Source organism: Rutilus rutilus (assembly GCF_951802725.1).
Source record: "Rutilus rutilus genome assembly, chromosome: 5".
NCBI classification, from domain to species: domain Eukaryota; kingdom Metazoa; phylum Chordata; class Actinopteri; order Cypriniformes; family Leuciscidae; genus Rutilus; species Rutilus rutilus.
The window spans coordinates 35,837,157-35,856,751 of record NC_140213.1 but is presented as its reverse complement, the minus strand read 5'-3'; the positions used below and the strand labels follow the sequence as shown (position 1 = coordinate 35,856,751).

Below are 19,595 nucleotides of genomic sequence, written 5' to 3'. Positions count from 1 at the left end.
ACACACACACACACACACACACACACACACATTTGTAAGGCTATAATTTGTCAAATAAAATCATCCAAAATGCAGATCCAACACAAATATAAAGTGGTGACACTGACACCGACAATGTGTACTCACACTCTCTCTCTCTCACACACACACACACACACACACACACACACATACTGGTTTATGTGGATTAGCCAGACTTTTTCTCCAAACAGGCCCGGTGGTGGTTTAGATGGACTACCCTTTCCTGAGGTCCTAGAGCTATGAGAGTTAGATTAAAACACTCAAAAAAATTTGAAAAAAATTCAGGACACTTTAGACTTCAGATACACCCTTCAGAGCGTGATACACACCACCCTAAAACTATTGTGGTTTATAGAGACAGTTCTCTTTTTGAAGAATATGTGACTTATAAGGACCAAAACAAACATTATTGGGACTTTAAAGGGACAATGACGTCACTTGCTCATTAACATAAATACACATTAACATAAATACACATTAACCTGACACCACCAAGCATTAATGGGACTTGAATTATTATTTTATTGCACAACTCTAACATCACCATTGTTAGTTGGTGACACTGACTAACAGCCAGATAACAGCCTGTAAGAGCTAAACAATAGATTGTCACACAACACCAGTGCCATGACAATGAGAATGGAGCAAAAAAGGTCAAATAAGTCATTCTTACCCAACTTCAAAAGACCCATGGTTGCTCATAACAAAAAATAAAAAAATATATAAAATAAAATAAAAGCTGTTTTACAGTTTGCTTTTGTGACGGCCTCTATTTAAAACATTAAAGGAACTTTGGACTTTTGGGACTTTATCTTATTCGCCGTATCCCCCAGAGTTAGACGAGTCCACACACACCCTTCTCATCTCCATGCATGCCGTAACTCTGTCTGACGCACCCACCGCTAGCCTAGCTTAGCACAAACACTGGAGGTAAACGGCTCCAGCTAGCATACTGCTCCCAATAAGTGACAATAACGCCAACATTCTCCTATTTACATGTTGTGATGTGTATAGTCACAGCGTGTACAAATAACAAGGTCACATGAGACACAGCCATCTTCTAACCATACACATACTGGGAACTATATTCTCAGAAGGCGAAGCACTGCTACTGCGGAGGGATTTGCTCGCAGGACCTGAGAAGCCCGTGGTGAGGAGCAGAGAGTTCGCTCAGAGGGTTGTGCTAATCACTCCAGCCAGCAGTGCTTCGTCTTCTAGTTAATTCTATGAGAATATAGTTCCCAGTATGTATACGGTTAGAAGATGGCTGTGTATCATGTGACCTTGTTATTCATACACACTGTGACTATACACATCACAAAATGTAAATAGGAGAATGTTGGCGTTATTGTCACTTATTGGGAGCAGTATGCTAGCTGGAGCCGTTTACCTCCAGTGTTTGTGCTAAGCTAGGCTAGCGGTGGGTGTGTCAGACAGAGTTACGGCATGCACAGAGATGAGAAGGGTGTGTGTGGACTTGTCTAACTCTGGGGGATACGGCGAATAAGCTAAAGTCCCAAAAGGTCGGCGTGTTCCTTTAACACAAACATAGAAACACCACCACAATTGTCAGTGTATTTAAATCTTTTCTTTTTCTGACTGCCTCTTTGCAGCTATTCCTCTATTTCGAACAAAGTCCCTTATATTTTGCACTGTTCTTTGTGCCAACACGGGGTCTTCCACCAGTTTGCAGTGACTGCATTCAGTTTTGGTGGCCAGTTTTCCCCTGCTTATATGACCTTTGAAGTGTCGCATTACTGCAGCGACCTCAGCCTTAGACCACACTTTCTTTGCCACTCTTCTGGATCCATGTTCCTCATCAGCATACTTCCCTGGAAGATAGGCAAACAAAAATGAATAGATCACTAAATGTGTTGTCCAGTTTAAGCCATCAAAACATGAGGTCAGTTAATGCCACAGTTGACAAGAAATTGCAGTTTACTTTTCTTAATTCACTTTGGGTATCAGTTGGTGTCTCACTCGATGTGATTTCACCAACTTTACTAGCCCACATTAGAGTGTGGACAATATGGAGTATTATTAGAATGTCTGCTGTTCATCTATTTATGTGGCCAAACCTTTTGCTATTTGAATTAATTGCAGTAAGTAATACTATAATTAGTAACATGTCTTAAGTAATTTTGGCATTATACTTCAACACACCGTATTTTAAATGAAACAAAGACTATGGGGTTTAAGGTCTGATTCTCAGTTTAAATCTGATTTCATAAGATTAACTAAATAGTGTTGGAACTTGGTCTGAAAGTTTAGTCTTGATATTGAAACTGTACGTAACAATCAGCTTAATACTACTTTTAACCTCTTAATCTTCCAGATTTTGTGGCATGTTGTGACTCAGTCATCAAGACCAATTCATTTTTAGTCTTTTAACCAACTTGCTAAAAAGAGAATTAATAGAACATACTCATGGGCAATCAAGAGAACATGTGAAGAGGAGGAGGTAACTTTACTTTTACCTCAAATTCAGTATACATTTCCTGATAATAAAGTAAGTGTATATGCTCCCTTGCAGACAAGATGTTTTGTACAAATGCAGTACAGTTAAATTTAGGGCTATTCATTTATATCTCTTTCTTTAAGATTACTCTTGCATTTTGATAGTTGAATACATCACAAAGACGTGCATAATAATGTTAAAGGGATACTTCACCGTTTTTTCATATTAAACTATGTTATTCCCTTAACTAAGACGAGTTGATGCATACCTCTCTCGTCTCAGTACGTGCACTTAATCGCTCTGGCGCGCGGCGACACTTATAGCACTTAGCTTAGCCCAGTTCATTCATTAGGGACCAAACAGAAATGAAGCTAGAAGCGACCAAACACCTCCACGTTTTCCCTATTTAAATACAGTTACACGAGTAGTTACATGACCAAGTATGGTGACAAAATAAAACATGGCACTTTTCTAAGCAGGTAAAAAGGATAACTATAATGTATGGCGGAATAGCACTTGGGACTCAAGAGCACTTCGACTTGGCGCAGTAAAAAGTCACGCTTGAAAAATCCTCTCCCTCTCACTTCTGTCATTAGAACCAACGTGACTTTTTACCAGAGGCGGACAGAGTACACAGCTTCATTACTTGAGTAAAAGTGCAGATACCCCTTGCTAAATTTTACTCAAGTACAAGTAAAAGTACTACAGTCAGATGTCTACTTAAGTAAAAGTACTGAAGTACTTGTTTTTAAAAGTACTTGAGTATCAAGAGTACAAGAGTACATTTTCTAAATATTGCATTACTACTGCCACAGTGCTTACATTGGTAAACACAGCAAACACTTGAAGCGAAAACTATCATTAACTTGTTCAGAAAATTGAAATAGTCTGGCGAGGTGGGGCCACGGGTTGGCACATTCCCGGGACGGACCTGCTGCGTCTTCATCCATTGTTTCATCCATGGTTTCGTCTCTTATCTAAATCTGACCATGGAGTTGACCTTTGGCGGAAAGCTGAAGGTGATTGCTGATAGGCTGTCCCAATCAGTGGCGCCTGCACAATCCAATCACGTTTGAGAGGGAAACAACAAATTGAGGGTTTCCGAGATTTTTCTTTTTCTTTTTTAGAAGTAACGGGTACTCACGGTTATGGATAGAAATGAAGCAGAGTAAAGAGTACAATATTTGCCTCTCAAATGTACTTGAGTAAAGTCATGAGTACTCCCCAAAAATGATACTCGAGTAAAGTACAGATCCCTCAAAATTGTACTTAAGTACTGTACTCAAGTAAATGTACTCCGTTACTGTCCGGCTCTGCTTTTTACACCTAGTCGAAGTGCTCCCAGTGCTATTCCGCCATACACTATAGTTATCCTTTTTACCCGCTTAGAAAAGCACCACGTTTTATTTTGTGTCACCATACTTGGTCGTGTAACTGTATTTAAATAGGGAAAACGTGGAGGTGTTTGGTCGCTTCTAGCTTCATTTCTGTTTGGTCCCTAATGAATGATCTGGGCTAAGCTAAGTGCTATCAAACTGTCGCCGCGCGCCAGAGCGATTGAGTGCACGCACTGAGATGAGAGAGGTATGCATCAACTCATCTTAGTTAAGGGAATAACAGTTTAATATGAAAAAATGGTGAAGTATCCCTTTAAGGGAGTTGGGCAAAATAAGAATTTCATTGTAGGGTATAAACCACTGTGTTTCTTCTGTGCATAGACAATAAACCTCTTGAATCTGAATCTTACCTTCAGAGGGAGGTACACTCTCACTTACTGTGGACGACACAAATGACACTGATCCTGTTGAAAACAATTTAACAAGTTACTTTTGTCACAGGAAAATATACATTTTATCAGCAGTGACTATGAATTGAGTTAACATACCAAAGTCTCCCATGTCATGGTCTTGCTCTGTGGTTGTAGAGTCAGAAACCATAGGCTCCACAGTTCCAAGCTCTGATGCGGTGAGATCTGTGTTGCTGTCATCAGATTCGCTCCCACTGTCTTCAGCATCACTTAACGCAATCTCATCTGGAAAATGGCATTAGTAAAACTCAGAGGTGTAAAGAGTACTTGAAAACCATACTTGAGTAAAAAGACAGATACCTTGCAGCATAAATTACTCTATTACAAGTTACCAATACGAGTAAAAGTGATTAACAATACTTTAGTATTTTACTTCTACTAAATCTAGGCTCAAAGATGCACTAGTCCTTGACACCTGAGACAGGCAGGTGAAAATAAGAAACAATTGATTTGTAAAATGAGAATTCATGTTTATTTTCTAAAATCTAAATAAAACTGAACACCTCAATAGTCTAATAAATCAGGGTCGACACAACAGCCTCTTAAAGGGATTGTTCACCCAAAAATGAAAATTCTGTCTTCATGTAGTCAACCTCAAGTTGTTCCAAACCTGTATTTCTTTGTTCTGCTGTACACATAGATAGATATTTTATATATTTTTAACCAAGCAGATCTTGCCAGCCATTGACTAGTACAGCAGAACAAAGACAAGTTTGGAACAACCTGAGGGTGAGTAAATTATGACAATTGTCATTTTTGGGTGAACTATCTATTTAAACGTCTACAAACTCTCAAGTCTCAGTTAAGCTCAAGTGCACAAAAAGGCCACACGTAAACCAATATCCTTCAAAAAGGCCTTGTCAATAATGTGGATAAAAAAAAATTATGTTAAGTCAAATTAAATAGTCAAAGTCTACTTGCACTGGATGTGCTGGTTTTGGACTCATCACTGGCTGCAGTCCTGACTTCATCTAAATCAAACGTCTGCGATTTAGCACCTACTAATGCACTCGCATTCATGTAAAGTAGACTTGTTGACAAGTTTGGGTGAGTAAGGGCAAAACGCACAAGATATAGTTCAGTCAATGCCACTTAGATGGAAATATCACTTCTTTATAGCAAAAACAAACTGCTGCAGAAAAAGTTAGGTGCCATGCAAAATGTAATTTGTAATTGCATAACTTTTTGGCTACTTTGTAGTTGTACTGTTACTAATTACATTTACTCAAATAGTTTACAGCTCTGGTAAAACTCTCATAAATAGCTGGACATAAAAATCTGTGGTTGAAATAGCCACATCAAATAAGGAAAAGATAGTACTTGGTTTTGTACTTGCCACTTTTTGCAAAGTAACTATTTTTACTTGAGTAGTTTTGAGCTATTATACCTGCGTTTATGTTTAATGTGGTCCATGAGCACATAAGATAAATGATTACACAATCTGATATTAGGTTAATATTTAAAGTAATTCGACTGCACCTACACAAACATAATTTTGAATTACTGTCCAGCCATACTGTAGACTTAAGTTTATATTTCTGAATAGTAGTCCTCGACTCATACTTGGACATGAAAGGTGTTTTTTTTTTCTTGGAAAGGGATGCTGACTACGCCAAGTCTAGATGATTATAAATTAACATTCAAAGGAAAAAACAAAAACTCAGATAATATCTACAAGGGCTAATTTCTGTACAAACCTTCAATTTCAATCTCATCCAGTGACTTCCCCTGCATGCTGGAAAGGTTTCCTTTCTCCATTGACAAAAGGAGTTTGGAAATCTTAGCCAGTTGTGTTGTGGGAACTGGTAATCTGTAGAAGTCGCGGTGAACACGGATGTCGTGACCCAGGAAACCTGCAACCTGATCAAGTTCATTGTGTTTTAAATTAAGGACTTGTGAGAGTGTGGCAACATGTTTCCTGAGTTGCGTTGACCTAAGGTACTCAGGGTGCTTTGCTCCACACTGGCTTGCATGAACATGCAAACAATCATGTCCTCTGTAGTGGCTCATTGAAGTTGGTCTTGCAAACAGGAAGACATTTATGGCACAAATGCCACATTCAGTTCTTCTACTGGCAAGTAGTGACAAAGCATATTCTGACTCCAAATCAGGTATGTATTCCTTGTCAGACATGTCCTCAGCATCATCAGATGATATTTGGTCCAATTCTGGATGTGGAATTTTGTCCTGATCTGACAGCAGTTCATCCTCAGAAGCCTTAGGAGACTGCTGCGCCTGAATTGGTGAGAAAGCAAATTATTTGACATGGTGATTGAATCTTATGGACCAGTAGTTCTCAATTCCAGTCCTCATGACCCACTGCTCTGCACATTTTGTATGTCCCCCTTATTTAACACACCTGAACCAGATCATCAGCTCGTTAGGAGAGACTCCATGAACTGAACTGAGTGTGTCAGATAAGAGAGACCTACAAAATGTGCAGAGCAGTGGGTCACGAGGACTGGAATTGAGAACCACTGTTATAGACAGTTCAAGTTCAACACTCACTTAGTAGATACTCACCTGTGCTGTGCTGTTAAAGTCATCTCTTTTAATTTGCTTGAGGCAGGATTTATGCCAGACCCCTGAACAAACTGGAACACATTTGAGTAAAATAATGTTAACACTGCAGGTCTATTTAAGTGGTTAGAGCACAACACATATATACTCTATACTAATTCACTAAATATCTAACCTGTGCATCGATAGCCAAGCCACTTGAAGGAAGATACGGGTCCCACACAACGAACACACTTGTCCAAGGAGGATACTGTTGCGCACACAAGGCGGTGTTTTTGACACTGTTGGCGAAAAATTTAATTGTAGTATTTATTTATGCCACATAGTTTGGACAAAGATATTTTATATTTAAGCCACATAGTTTGGACAGAAAGATATTTCATATTTACATGTCGATATCCAATCATTTTAAATCCAATACCAATGTGACATTTAATTTACCTCATACATATGATTACCCTTTTATTGCATTTTGTTATTTATAGCGTATCTTATTTATATGCAGCTTATTTAAAGCATATCCTATATGAAGATATACCTTCTTCATATTTTTAAATTGTAGATGGGGAATATGTAGTTAGCCTCAGTGCCAGGAGCTGACTTCTTGTAGCCCAGTATAACTAATAGGGTGCCTATCCATTACATGTAACCAAACATCTTAGAATTCACATTTAACCAACATACAGATCCAATGCAGGCAGTCCAAGTGTTCTTAAAAACCAAAGTGATGCCTCTGGGGACGGGACCCTCTAAACTGTATGGACCTCCCAAGTCATATTTGGGTGGGGTTCAGTGTTAGATACACATACACTCAGATATTATACTGACTGTCCTTCCATTCCATTGTCCACATAAAGCATGTTCTACTCAGGCGCCTGTCCACATAAAGCATGTTCTACTCAGGCGACTACACACACACACACACACACACACACACATACACTCAGATATTATACTGACTGTCCTTCCATTCCATTGTCCACATAAAGCATGTTCTACTCAGGCGACTGTCCACATAAAGCATGTTCTACTCAGGCGACTGTCCACATAAAGCATGTTCTACTCAGGTGACTACACACACACACACACACATATATATTGAAATAGGTTGGCATATTTAACATTTTGCCACAAATAAGTTGTACATCAAATTTAATTTACCTCTCCAACCTTGGTGAGTGGGCCGAGCTCTGGACTAGTCTGATTCGGGTGGCTGACGGCTGTATGGGTGCACTTGCTCTCAGTGGTCAGCTGTAGAAGATCAAACAGAGACAAAGGACAATAAAGAGAAAGTCCTGGGAGCGTGACACTAGAGAGGACATTTGACATCTGAATAAAAAAAGAAACCATTCTAGTGTTGACAGAAAGACACAGGAAAACCTTGCTTTAAAACTCACTAGCCGCGTTTCCACTGTCGGGCCAGGGCCGGGCCAGGGCTTTAAACGGGCCGTGCCGGGCTAATAGCCTCGGGCCAATAGCACCGGGCATGCGTTTCCACTGTCGGGCCAGAAGCTCCACAGCGCTTCACTAAAACACGCCCGTAACACGCCTCTCTGGGACAACGTCACACTAACCCATCATTTCACCAACAAATGGAAGTTTTATCAGAAAACTAATCAGAAATCACTGGAAACAGCGTTGAAAACAAACACGATAAAAGCGGCCGTTTGCTAGCTTTTTTTTTGTTTGTTTGTTTAGCAGCTACTTGAATATTTAAAACCCAAGCATCGATGTTTTACCACAGGTTTACAATAAAAAGTGATACATTGATCATAATGAATTAATTTATGTGAAAATTGCACATTAGTCACTCAGAAATAAATTACCGTTAGGTCTATTTCACAAAAGAAAGAGGACATGCACACTTACTTTTTCAGTCGCGTCTGTTTCTTTATCTGGTAACTTAGTTACAGGACATAATCCATCACATTTAGAAAAAATTATAATTTCTACAAATATATGCCATACGACCTGAGGAGCTTTAGCACTCTCTCGACTCCCATACAGATATTTTCAGTCAGAGAAACAGAGGAAGCTCCCGAAAAAAAAAGTTACTTTATTTTTTGATAGTCCGGTTTAAAGAGACGAGACGTAGGCTACTGACAGATCAAATAAAAACATGACTGTGATAGCCTTTAAGATTGGTCTGATTTCTTCAAGCATTCGCTATGTTTTTTTTTTACTATGTGTATCTTCAAGCGTTTACTATGTTTACTATGGTAACGGCTAGCGTGCATAGTCTTTTGCATCACAAACAGAAGGCATTCAAACATGAACGCGATTTAAATTATTTTTTTTTTAAGTCTTAAATGCTGACAGAATTCATCCGGCGCTGCCGTCTCCCAACGGTAAACTCCTCCTCTGTTGGTAACCACTCCTCTAGCCCGAGCTGGCCCGCTTTGGCCCAAGGTATTCGACGGGCCAGAAATCCTGGCCGTTGGCCCCGAGTAAGCCCCGATCAAGCCCCGGAAGTGACAGTGGAAACGCGACTGGCCCTGGCACGCACTAGCACGGCCCGGCCCTGGCCCGACAGTGGAAACGCGACTGGCCCTGGCACGCACTAGCACGGCCCGGCCCTGGCCCGACAGTGGAAACGCGGCTACTGACAACTTCTTTGATATTAACAATCAAGTGCAAGACATTAATAAAAATCTATCTTTTGTGAGGACATACCTCTTCAGTATCATCAGTTGTGGAAGGGGGATTTGTGGTACAACACATCTTTGGAGACATTTCATCATCAAGGCCCTGTATAAAGGAAAAAACAAACAAAAAATATTGTAGACCGTGGACTATGAAAACTACACTGATGAACACATTTGTGTTCACCGCGACTTCTACAGATTACCAGTTCCCACAACACAACTGGCTAAGATTTCCAAACTCCTTTTGTCAATGGAGAAAGGAAACCTTTCCAGCATGCAGGGGAAGTCACTGGATGAGATTGAAATTGAAGGTTTGTACAGAAATTAGCCCTTGTAGATATTATCTGAGTTTTTGTTTTTTCCTTTGAATGTTTGAATGCAGCTTATTTAAAGCATATCCTATATGAAGATATACCTTCTTCATATTTTTTAATTGTAGATGGAGAATTTGTGGTTAGCCTCAGTGCCAGGAGCTGACTTCATGTAGCCCAGTATAACTAATAGGGTGCCTATCCATTACATGTAACCAAACAACTTAGCATTCACATTAAACCAACATACAGATCCAATGCAGGCAGTCTTAAAAACCAAAGTGACGCCTCTGGGGACGGGACCCTCTAAACTGTATGGACCTCCCAAGTCATGTTTGGGTGGGGTTCAGTGTTAGATACACATACACTCAGATATTATACTGACTGAAGCTTGAAAAAGCATGTTTAGACAATGTCCTTCCATTCCATTGTCCACATAAAGCATGTTCTACTCAGGTGACTACACACACACACACACACATATATATTGAAATAGGTTGGCAGATTTAACATTTTGCCACAAATAAGTTGTACATGAGATTTAATTTACCTCTCCAACCTTGGTGAGTGGGCCGAGCTCTGGACTAGTCTGATTCGGGTGGCTGACGGCTGTATGGGTGCACTTGCTCTCAGTGGTCAGCTGTAGAAGATCAAACAGAGACAAAGGACAATAAAGAGAAAGTCCTGGGAGCGTGACACTAGAGAGGACATTTGACATCTGAATAAAAAAAGAAACCATTCTAGTGTTGACAGAAAGACACAGGAAAACCTTGCTTTAAAACTCACTGACAACTTCTTTGATGTTAACAATCAAGTGCAAGACATTAATAAAAATCTATCTTTTGTGAGGACATACCTCTTCAGTATCATCAGTTGTGGATGGGGGATTTGTGGTACAACACATCTTTGGAGACATTTCATCATCAAGGCCCTGTAAAAAGGAATAAACAACAAAAAAAGATCAATTATAATAAATATCTTGAAGACAAGATGTTCCCTGTGTAGCATTCAGTGAAAAGATATCATGGCTGTATTTCAGTGAGTGTTTTGTGGAAAACATGTAGTCTCTGAAACGGTTCTTTAGTCGCTGAACAGGCCACATGACTACAGTCTGTAGACTATGAAAACTACACTGATGAATACAGCATTTGATTACTTTGTTGTTTATCTATTGTCAGCCAACTCCGTAGAATGATTGCACTTCTAGAATAATTGACTAAGCTTTTACATGGAGTGAGGTGCTAGTCCTTTTATAGTTCTTAGATTTGCTATGATTCTTTTAAATGACATCTTGTCATGAATTTTCGTCAGTGCTGTTGAATGGGTGCCTTTCCATTACATGTAATTAAACAACTTAACATTCACATTAAACCAACATACAGATCCAATGCAGGCAGTCCAAGTGTTCTTAAAAACCAAAGTGATGCCTCTGGGGACGGGACCCTCTAAACTGTATGGACCTCCCAAGTCATGTTTGGGTGGGGTTCAGTGTTAGATACACATACACTCAGATATTATACTGACTGAAGCTTGAAAAAGCATGTTTAGACAATGTCCTTCCATTCCATTGTCCACATAAAGCATGTTCTACTCAGGCGCCTGTCCACATAAAGCATGTTCTACTCAGGTGACTACACACACACACACACACACACACATACACTCAGATATTATACTGACTGTCCTTCCATTCCATTGTCCACATAAAGCATGTTCTACTCAGGCGACTGTCCACATAAAGCATGTTCTACTCAGGTGACTACACACACACACACACACATATATATTGAAATAGGTTGGCATATTTAACATTTTGCCACAAATAAGTTGTACATCAAATTTAATTTACCTCTCCAACCTTGGTGAGTGGGCCGAGCTCTGGACTAGTCTGATTCGGGTGGCTGACGGCTGTATGGGTGCACTTGCTCTCAGTGGTCAGCTGTAGAAGATCAAACAGAGACAAAGGACAATAAAGAGAAAGTCCTGGGAGCGTGACACTAGAGAGGACATTTGACATCTGAATAAAAAAAAATAAACCATTCTAGTGTTGACAGAAAGACACAGGAAAACCTTGCTTTAAAACTCACTGACAACTTTTCTGATATTAACAATCAAGTGCAAGATATTAATAAAAATCTATCTTTTGTGAGGACATACCTCTTCAGTATCATCAGTTGTGGAAGGGGGATTTGTGGTACAACACATCTTTGGAGACATTTCATCATCAAGGCCCTGTATAAAAAATATATATATATATATATTGTAGACCGTGGATTATGAAAACTACACTCTGATGAACACAGCATTTGATGACTTCATTGTTTTTGTTCTTACATTCTGTAATGGTCAGTATCATCTATGGTGTGCTGGTTAGGTGGTGCTAACAAAAGCTATAAAAATCATGTTCCACCTGAAAGCTTGATGGAAAATGTACAGTATTTTGGTATGTGAAATGTTCTATGGTTAAAGCATTTCTTATATGAGAACTAACAATTTCACAAAGTTAGTTAAATAAAGTCAAGAAGATAAAAACCCTGTTTTTTTTTTTTTTTTTTTTTTTTTTAAATAACACTCTACACACAGCACATGATACCTGTCAGGTCTGTTGCCCCTCATGTTTTGTATATTGATCATTGTGGTTGGTTACTATGGTACCAATTAATTTATCTTACAGGTTTAGTACACTAACAGAACATCATAAACACATTACATTTATTTAATGGCCTGAAAGTACTCATATTAATGATATCACAGCCTTCCTGTGTCACTGCAACTTCATATTTAAACACAATAATGTTGGGCTACTAAGAAAATATTTAATTCTATAAAACAAACACAATGTCTGTAGTAAAAGTTAAGGCTTTAACTAGCTTCGCCCTGCTCATTAAGCCATGCGGTAGCCACAGCTCAACTTAACCTAGCTAGCTTTCATTTTAAAAACAAAACTACCAAATTTGACCTGCTCGCAATGTTACTTCTGTCCTCATCTCTACCTGCTGTCCTCCACCTCTATAGCCCGAGGCTTAATGAGCAGGACATGTTGATAGCCACTCAAGCTAGCTCAGCTAATATTGTGGTAAATATATAGCATTTTACAGTAATTGTAAGTTACAAGTTACAATTTCTTGCAAATAGGAAACACTTCATGCAAAAATGCAACTATATGTATAAATATAATTATTACCTGTATGTATTTAATCCAGTAAACCCAACGACGTCGAGCTGACACTTCCGAGGTGTGGTCCATTAGGTATTTAATTAGCGACAGCTGGGCCATGTGCTGTGGGCGGAGCTTCCCGTCGACTTCTGTTTGTTACCGCCCACGTGCGCAAACCAGCCAATCACAAGACGGCCCGCCAAAATGCACCGTGTGTATCAGAAATGTGTATGAAACTGCAATATATAACCCAGCTGTGGGGTCGCTGTTCTATACACTGGCATACACTCAAAATCAGGTCAAGTGGTAAATAAGGACTTTCAAAGAAAAAGAGAATTTATGTTGTTCAGACACTAACAAATGCAGTTACACTCTTTGATTTATGAGGACCTTGGCATAGTCCCCGTATTACCCTTAGGTCCGGGGAGCCCAGGTGAAATGTCCGGCGTGTTGTCCGTGTAAACCACATATCCCAACACACACACACACACACACACACACACACACACACACACACACACACACACGGCTAAAATTTGTCAAATAAAATCATCCAAAATGCAGATCCAACACAAATATAAAGTGGTGACACTGACACCGACAATGTGTACTCACACACTCTCTCTCTCTCACACACACACACACACACACACACACACACACACACACACACACACACACACACACACACACACACACACACACCCACACACAGGAACATTTGTAAGGCTATAATTTGTCAAATAAAATTATCCAAAATGCAGTACCACCACAAAAATAAATTGGTGACACTGACACATTGAAAATGTAAACACACACACACACACACACACACACACACACACACACACACACACACACACACACACACACACACACACACACACACACGCATACACACAGGAACATTTGTAAGGGTATAATTTGTCAAATAAAATCATCCAAAATGCAGAACCACTACAAATATAAAGTGGTGTGGTGACACTGGCACATCGACAATGTGTACTCACACACTCTCTCTCTCTCTTTATCTCTCAGACACACACACACACACACACACAATTGTGTGTGTCTAGAATCTAGAATTAGATTAAAAATAAATGATTGAAATAAATGATACAATCTTAAGACTCCAACATTTCTCTTTGTAACATTTTGTTCAGGTTTGGTTCTAATCATATTGTAACATTATTGAAAAACTGGGTTTTTTTGGTACAAAAAAATGCGAAACTTTGACAAAAATATTTTATTTTTGTTATAATTGTGATTTTATAATATTTAGATATGAATCCAACTGAATCCAACTTGTAAAAAGATATCTTTCAGGTAGTCTAATAGCAAATAGCATATACTGGAGCTCTATAGCCATCTAGTGGTTAAAATTATTATTTTTTATTTTAAAACTGCATTTTCCAAAAAATGGGCAAAAATTTTACATTAAACCATTTAAAATTATCCATGTTATCCCCATGAATGAAAGTTAGAAATCTGGGTCTTTTATAAAGTGAATTTTACATCAAATGCTGTTTTTTTGTAAAAAGGCTATTTAAATATTTATTTATTTATTTATTTATAGAAATTTAAAAAATATCATAAATTCTCCAAAAACTGCACAAATGTTGAGTAAAAACATTAACAAACAGAATAAAATTACATTTGTAAAAAAAAAAACTATTATCTTGTTACAAAATTAAATGTTATTGTCTGGGGTCTCTAGAGACCCCAAAAACCCAGAGTGTAGACATAAATAAAGACCATCAGAGGGTTAATAGCCTTATCGTCTAAATCCCTGCTGGTGCAAAAGGAAACAGTGTGAGATTTTATTTCCTCTTCTTACTGCTCTCTGGAGAAGAGAGCCGTACTGTAAAGGTAATTGTGAAGAACAGAGAATCTCTGGGTGCACTTTTAGTTGCACAGCAAGGGTTGCATATGTGACCTTATCTCTGGAAGCCAATTTCTGAGAATAAAACATGATGGATGACATAAGTTATTTTTGAACAACTTGCTACACATCTATTTAACGTTGAGCTTTACATGGTCTGACCCTGAACGAGCATCCTATTTGACAGAGCTATGATCAAAATGAGAAAAAGTAGAAGGAGAAGGAAGCTGAAACATGTTAGTCAGCTGATCTCCCATCCTTAAACGCCCTAAACCCATCTAAAATAATTAAAACAGACTGGCCTGACCAGATTTGAGACCATTAACAGTTTGGGAAGGATCATTTTCTATTTCAGCATGACAATACCCGTGTACACAAAGGGAGGACAATAATGAAATGGTTTACAGAGTCTAGTATGGAACAACCAGGCTGCCCTGCACAAAGCACAAAATTGAACCCTATTGAACAACTTAGGATGAATTGGAACAGCAGCTGCAAGCATCATACATCAGTGTTTGGTGTTTTTAGCCCCCAACGGCGCTTTCCAGGCAGCGAGGGGATGGGTAGGTTTAAGGTTGAGGTTAGGGTTAGCTGCCTGGAAGGAGCCATTGGGGGCTTAAAACACCATCGAGCTCCTATATCAGTATCTGACCTTGCTGATGCCCATGTTCAATGGGATCAAAATATTGCAACCTTGTTCCAACATCTGGAACAAAGCCTTCCCAAAAGAGTGGAAGAGTGGACCATCTCCCTATTAATGCCAATGGTTTTGCAACAAACACATATGAATGTGCCATTTGGGGGTCCACATAGTTTTGTTCTTTACCGTGCTTGACAACATAATTAAATGTTTCATTTTCTGTGTGCGGAAATATTTTGTTCATGATAATATTCAGGAATAAAAAGTTGATCAAAACCATAAAAAGAGCAAAAGAAGTAATGAATATCCACTGACAGGAACCTGATAGCTTGTACATTGATGATTTATCAGCTATTTGTCTGTAGGAGGTGAAAGCAACAAAGCAAAACAGAATCTGTTTAAAGCATCACAGCATAGAAAGTATCGGTATAAAAGAGGAATAGCTTTTCAACAATACATCATCTTGACATCTTTTGTAGGCAGAAGTGAAGGTTAGCAGACACATTTTATCTGTCTCGATTATTTAGGTTTTTAAATAAAGCTTTGCTCATATAAAAGTTACACAGTTGCAACTGCAGCAATTAAGACAAATTTCTATAGACTTCCCTGACAATATATCTTTTATTAATCAATATTATATTTCCTACTTTCATTTTATGATGATAAAAAATCTAATAAAAAAATGATAAAAAAGGATAAATAATCTAAAGAAATAAATACTTGTATATGACTCATACAAAACTATTATCTAACACCACGTCGTCACAATATTGTATGCTTATATTGTACTTAAATTATCTTCAGCAACAAACACTTTGAACACGACTGAGTTCTGTACAATAGATTAAAAGTTCAATTTATTAAAAGAAATAATGAGCCAGCTAAAATTAATTTTCAGTTCATGCTACAATAAAGTTTTCTGCCTAATTAAAGTGGCTAATAAAAAACTGAAGGATGCTCCATGAGATAAATCATATCTAATGATGCAAGAAGATTATTGCATTCAATTCTTCAGTTTCAGATGCAACAAACAAACAAAAAGAAAATAAATCACTTCCTTGGTGTGAGAGCATTTGTGTTTGAGGCAGGTTTTGTCCAAGGGTCACCAAATCCCCACCAAATGAATAAAATGTCTTAATAAACATACTAAAATGGTTTAATAAAAATCTTAACATGTAAAACAGTTTCTCTGTGAGTTAGGCTTAGGGGTGTGGAGCAAAAAAAAATCATTAAGTATAAACCCAATAGAAGTCAATCAGAACTCCTCTACATATAAAATAAAACAACATCTTTACAAGCTGTTGCTTTGCTTTCAGGATATGACTAAGTCAAGCATGCATGCAATAAATCAATTAATTACGAATGAATAAATTGCATTCCCCAAGATAGACTTCGGTACTAAACCTTCTCCTCCACTCTCTCGCTCTCATCTTTGTGTTTAGATGTTGGCAGTCAGATCTATGCATCCCCTTGCATGCTCTTCATCAACTTCTATCGTACAGCAGCAAGCTGTACTGTCGTGGGCAGGTGTGTGAGCTATGACCAGCAGAGGTGTGCGTACAGCAACCTTTGATAGTGCATTAGTGCCAGAGGAGAGATGCAGTGTCTGAACTCCCTTGGCTGTGCCTTTGTTTTCCATTAGACAGAGTTATAGTGGTGGAGACGGTTCATGAGAGCACTTAAGATGGTGATAAATACGCACACGCACTAAAGCAAGGCCGAGGACTGTCAGCTCAGGGACGCACCGGCCTCCGGGCGTTTAATCAGACACACTCAAACTCATGAGCATCCCTTTGTTATGAAAAAAATGGTTGGATTGTTCTGTACTATTTGCTTATTTTCAAGTGAAAACTGAGAAGTGAGAAATAATAAAGATTAGAAAAGTCCAACTTCAATAACACATTGAGTTGTTATTTTTTATTACACAAAGATTTGAGAAAGCGATCATTGTCGCTGGCCAGTGCTCAAATTAACTTTCTCCTTATATCTGCTATTATTTCTGTGATTGTCTAGAATGTCTCCACCTTAATATGACTTTGATGCAGGGAGAAAAAAAGAATTGCGGATGCATATGAGAAGTGGAGTTGCATTTTGTTTTGCAATTTCTCTAGGACAGCGAGCAATGGAAAAGCGGTAGATTGGATTGCATGTCTGGAGTGCATGGTTTCACACCAGTAAAAGAGTAAAAATGACACATTGTCTCATCATAAGATCTGAGACAAAATCTGAGAAAAACTGACATCTGTAAGAGCTAGATATATTGGAACAAACATCTGAAATGTTGCATGAGACCCTTAAGAACAGCTGTTGTGTGGGAAACCTGTGGTTTGTTTACATCCTGTCAGTCCGTAAATTAATGCCAGGCCAAAAAACCATATGCATAGGCCACAAATAACTCTGCAACCCTAGAACGTATGACACTGGTAATAACTCTAAGAAGCAGCATATTTTAAAAGAGAAATGCAAAGCTATCTACAAACCGAGCTCTGTCTGTATTTCAGAAATGGCTTACTACTTCAATTTGTCACAAGTACCATGATTGACTACAATGCATTTCTGTTCCAAGCCTACAATCTTATTTTATCTTGCTTTCCATCAACTTCCACTTGAAAAACACAACCCTGTCAGATCAAAAAGGAAAGGTGTATCTAATCATCTTCTACCCTAATAGTCTTTCAAAAACGTTTCTATTTCCTCATCCAAGTATCAGAAGACATCCAAAGATGCATCTCAAAATAATGGACATAATGTTACAAGGGGGCAGATTCATTCTGACAGGATAAAGTCATATTTCAGATGACACAGCCTTGTATCTCATGCGCGTCTACTCCTAGTCACAAAAGAAGCGTGAAGCAAACATTCACATTTCGATAGATGTCGAGATATAAAATGTGTGTTGCTTTCCACTTTCATTTGAAGTAATTCTGCCTCATGCATATTGCAAAACATGGAGTTCATGTAAACAACAAGCATTGTGACAACGTAAAGCATCTTTTACACCACCAGATATTATGTTCTAGATGAAAAAAGTGTTTGGTGTGAAGACAAGGACTAAAGCTGAGAAAGAGAAAGACAGAAAAAGCACGTTGTCAAAAATATAAATAAATTAAATTTATGTCATAAATCAAAAGGATGAAACTGTGCAAACGCTCTTCATTTGAAAAAATTGTGACACTCCATCACTGAGTGTTGACTCAAAACTGTCATTTTATTCCTGTCAAAACCATTATTGTTCACTTCACTATTATTGAAATTGTGCAGAGCACACAGAACTACATAGTAAACTTAGAATATATTCTGTTCCTAATATGCAATCACACTTCAGGTAACAGAGTCATTCATGCAAACAGATCAAAATCCATCAAAATCCTGTCTAGATAAAAGAAGAAAATTTTATTTTTGTTATAATGTAGATGACAAATGGCTGAGAAAACTAGTTGAACATGTGATAAAAGTGAAGTAAAACAGTTGTTAGGTTTTGTGAGGTATATGCTGTCATTCATATGTGTGAGCTGCGTTTGTCAAACCAAGTAACACATGGAAAATGTTAGATAAACACCATTAACACATTATACAGTGCAAAAGAAACCACCACATTTGTGCTTTATCACTGCCAACATGCAGCCAAGTAATCTGTTAGTAATCTGACCGATAACTCAATCAGAAAAAAAAAATATATATATATATATATTACACAATTGGGCTTGATCTGTATTCAATTTCTATCTGATTGTTTTAATGCTGATATAATATATTCAACAAAAGAACACGTGAACTACTTTTATAATTTGATTCAGTTTGCGCAACAGCAATAAACATGAAGGCCGGTTTAAAGATCAGGTTAAAAGAATAGAAATATTGTTTAGGATGAGCAAAAGTTGTGGCATTTAGAATTTTGTTCTGAATACTTTTAGCAGAATATGTATATATTCAGATATAAACACTCCACTCAGAATTTGCAGTCGGGTTGAATTTATTTGGAAAGAGAAAAACCTGTGCATGCAAACAGATAAATATTATCTTACATATATTATATTTCCATAACGATAAAGTAGCATAGTGGGATCACAATCACAAATATGAAAATCAATGCCATTCAAGAAAATGACACGAGCATGAGGCAGAAGGTAGAAACAAAGAAGAACAGCATGAAT

The 19,595-nt window shown here is 38.1% G+C and overlaps 2 protein-coding genes across 3 annotated transcripts in view; both read right to left on the bottom strand.

The window, feature by feature from the left end:
- Positions 1-19,595, bottom strand: part of cdh13 (cadherin 13, H-cadherin (heart)) — a 370,859-nt gene that overhangs the window by 293,390 nt on the left and 57,874 nt on the right. The gene's annotated exons all lie outside the window — the stretch shown is intronic.
- Positions 1,484-13,176, bottom strand: LOC311291217 (uncharacterized protein). Of its 2 annotated transcripts, none has more exons than XM_084410137.1 (13): positions 12,947-13,176; positions 11,920-11,994; positions 11,612-11,701; positions 10,619-10,693; positions 10,313-10,402; positions 9,480-9,554; positions 7,968-8,057; positions 6,982-7,087; positions 6,810-6,880; positions 5,984-6,521; positions 4,365-4,511; positions 4,227-4,280; positions 1,484-1,853 (listed from the first exon to the last, which is right to left on the bottom strand). In XM_084410137.1, the coding sequence occupies exons 1-13, from the start codon at positions 13,037-13,039 to the stop codon at positions 1,600-1,602; spliced, it is 1,758 nt and encodes a 585-aa protein (XP_084266263.1). In that variant the 5' UTR covers positions 13,040-13,176; the 3' UTR covers positions 1,484-1,599. The 2 variants fall into 2 exon arrangements, with proteins under 2 accessions (XP_084266263.1, XP_084266264.1); XM_084410138.1 differs by lacking the exon at positions 12,947-13,176 and adding an exon at positions 12,097-12,190.

Coding starts and splice junctions, on each gene's coding strand:
- LOC311291217 (XM_084410137.1), bottom strand. CDS start 13,039: ATGGCCCAGCTGTCGCTAATTAAATACCTAATGGACCACACCTCGGAA. Junction 11,702..11,919: donor CAACTGATGATACTGAAGAG/GTATGTCCTCAC, acceptor GATCTTCTACAG/CTGACCACTGAGAGCAAGTG. Junction 6,881..6,981: donor GCTTGGCTATCGATGCACAG/GTTAGATATTTA, acceptor AATGTGTTCCAG/TTTGTTCAGGGGTCTGGCAT.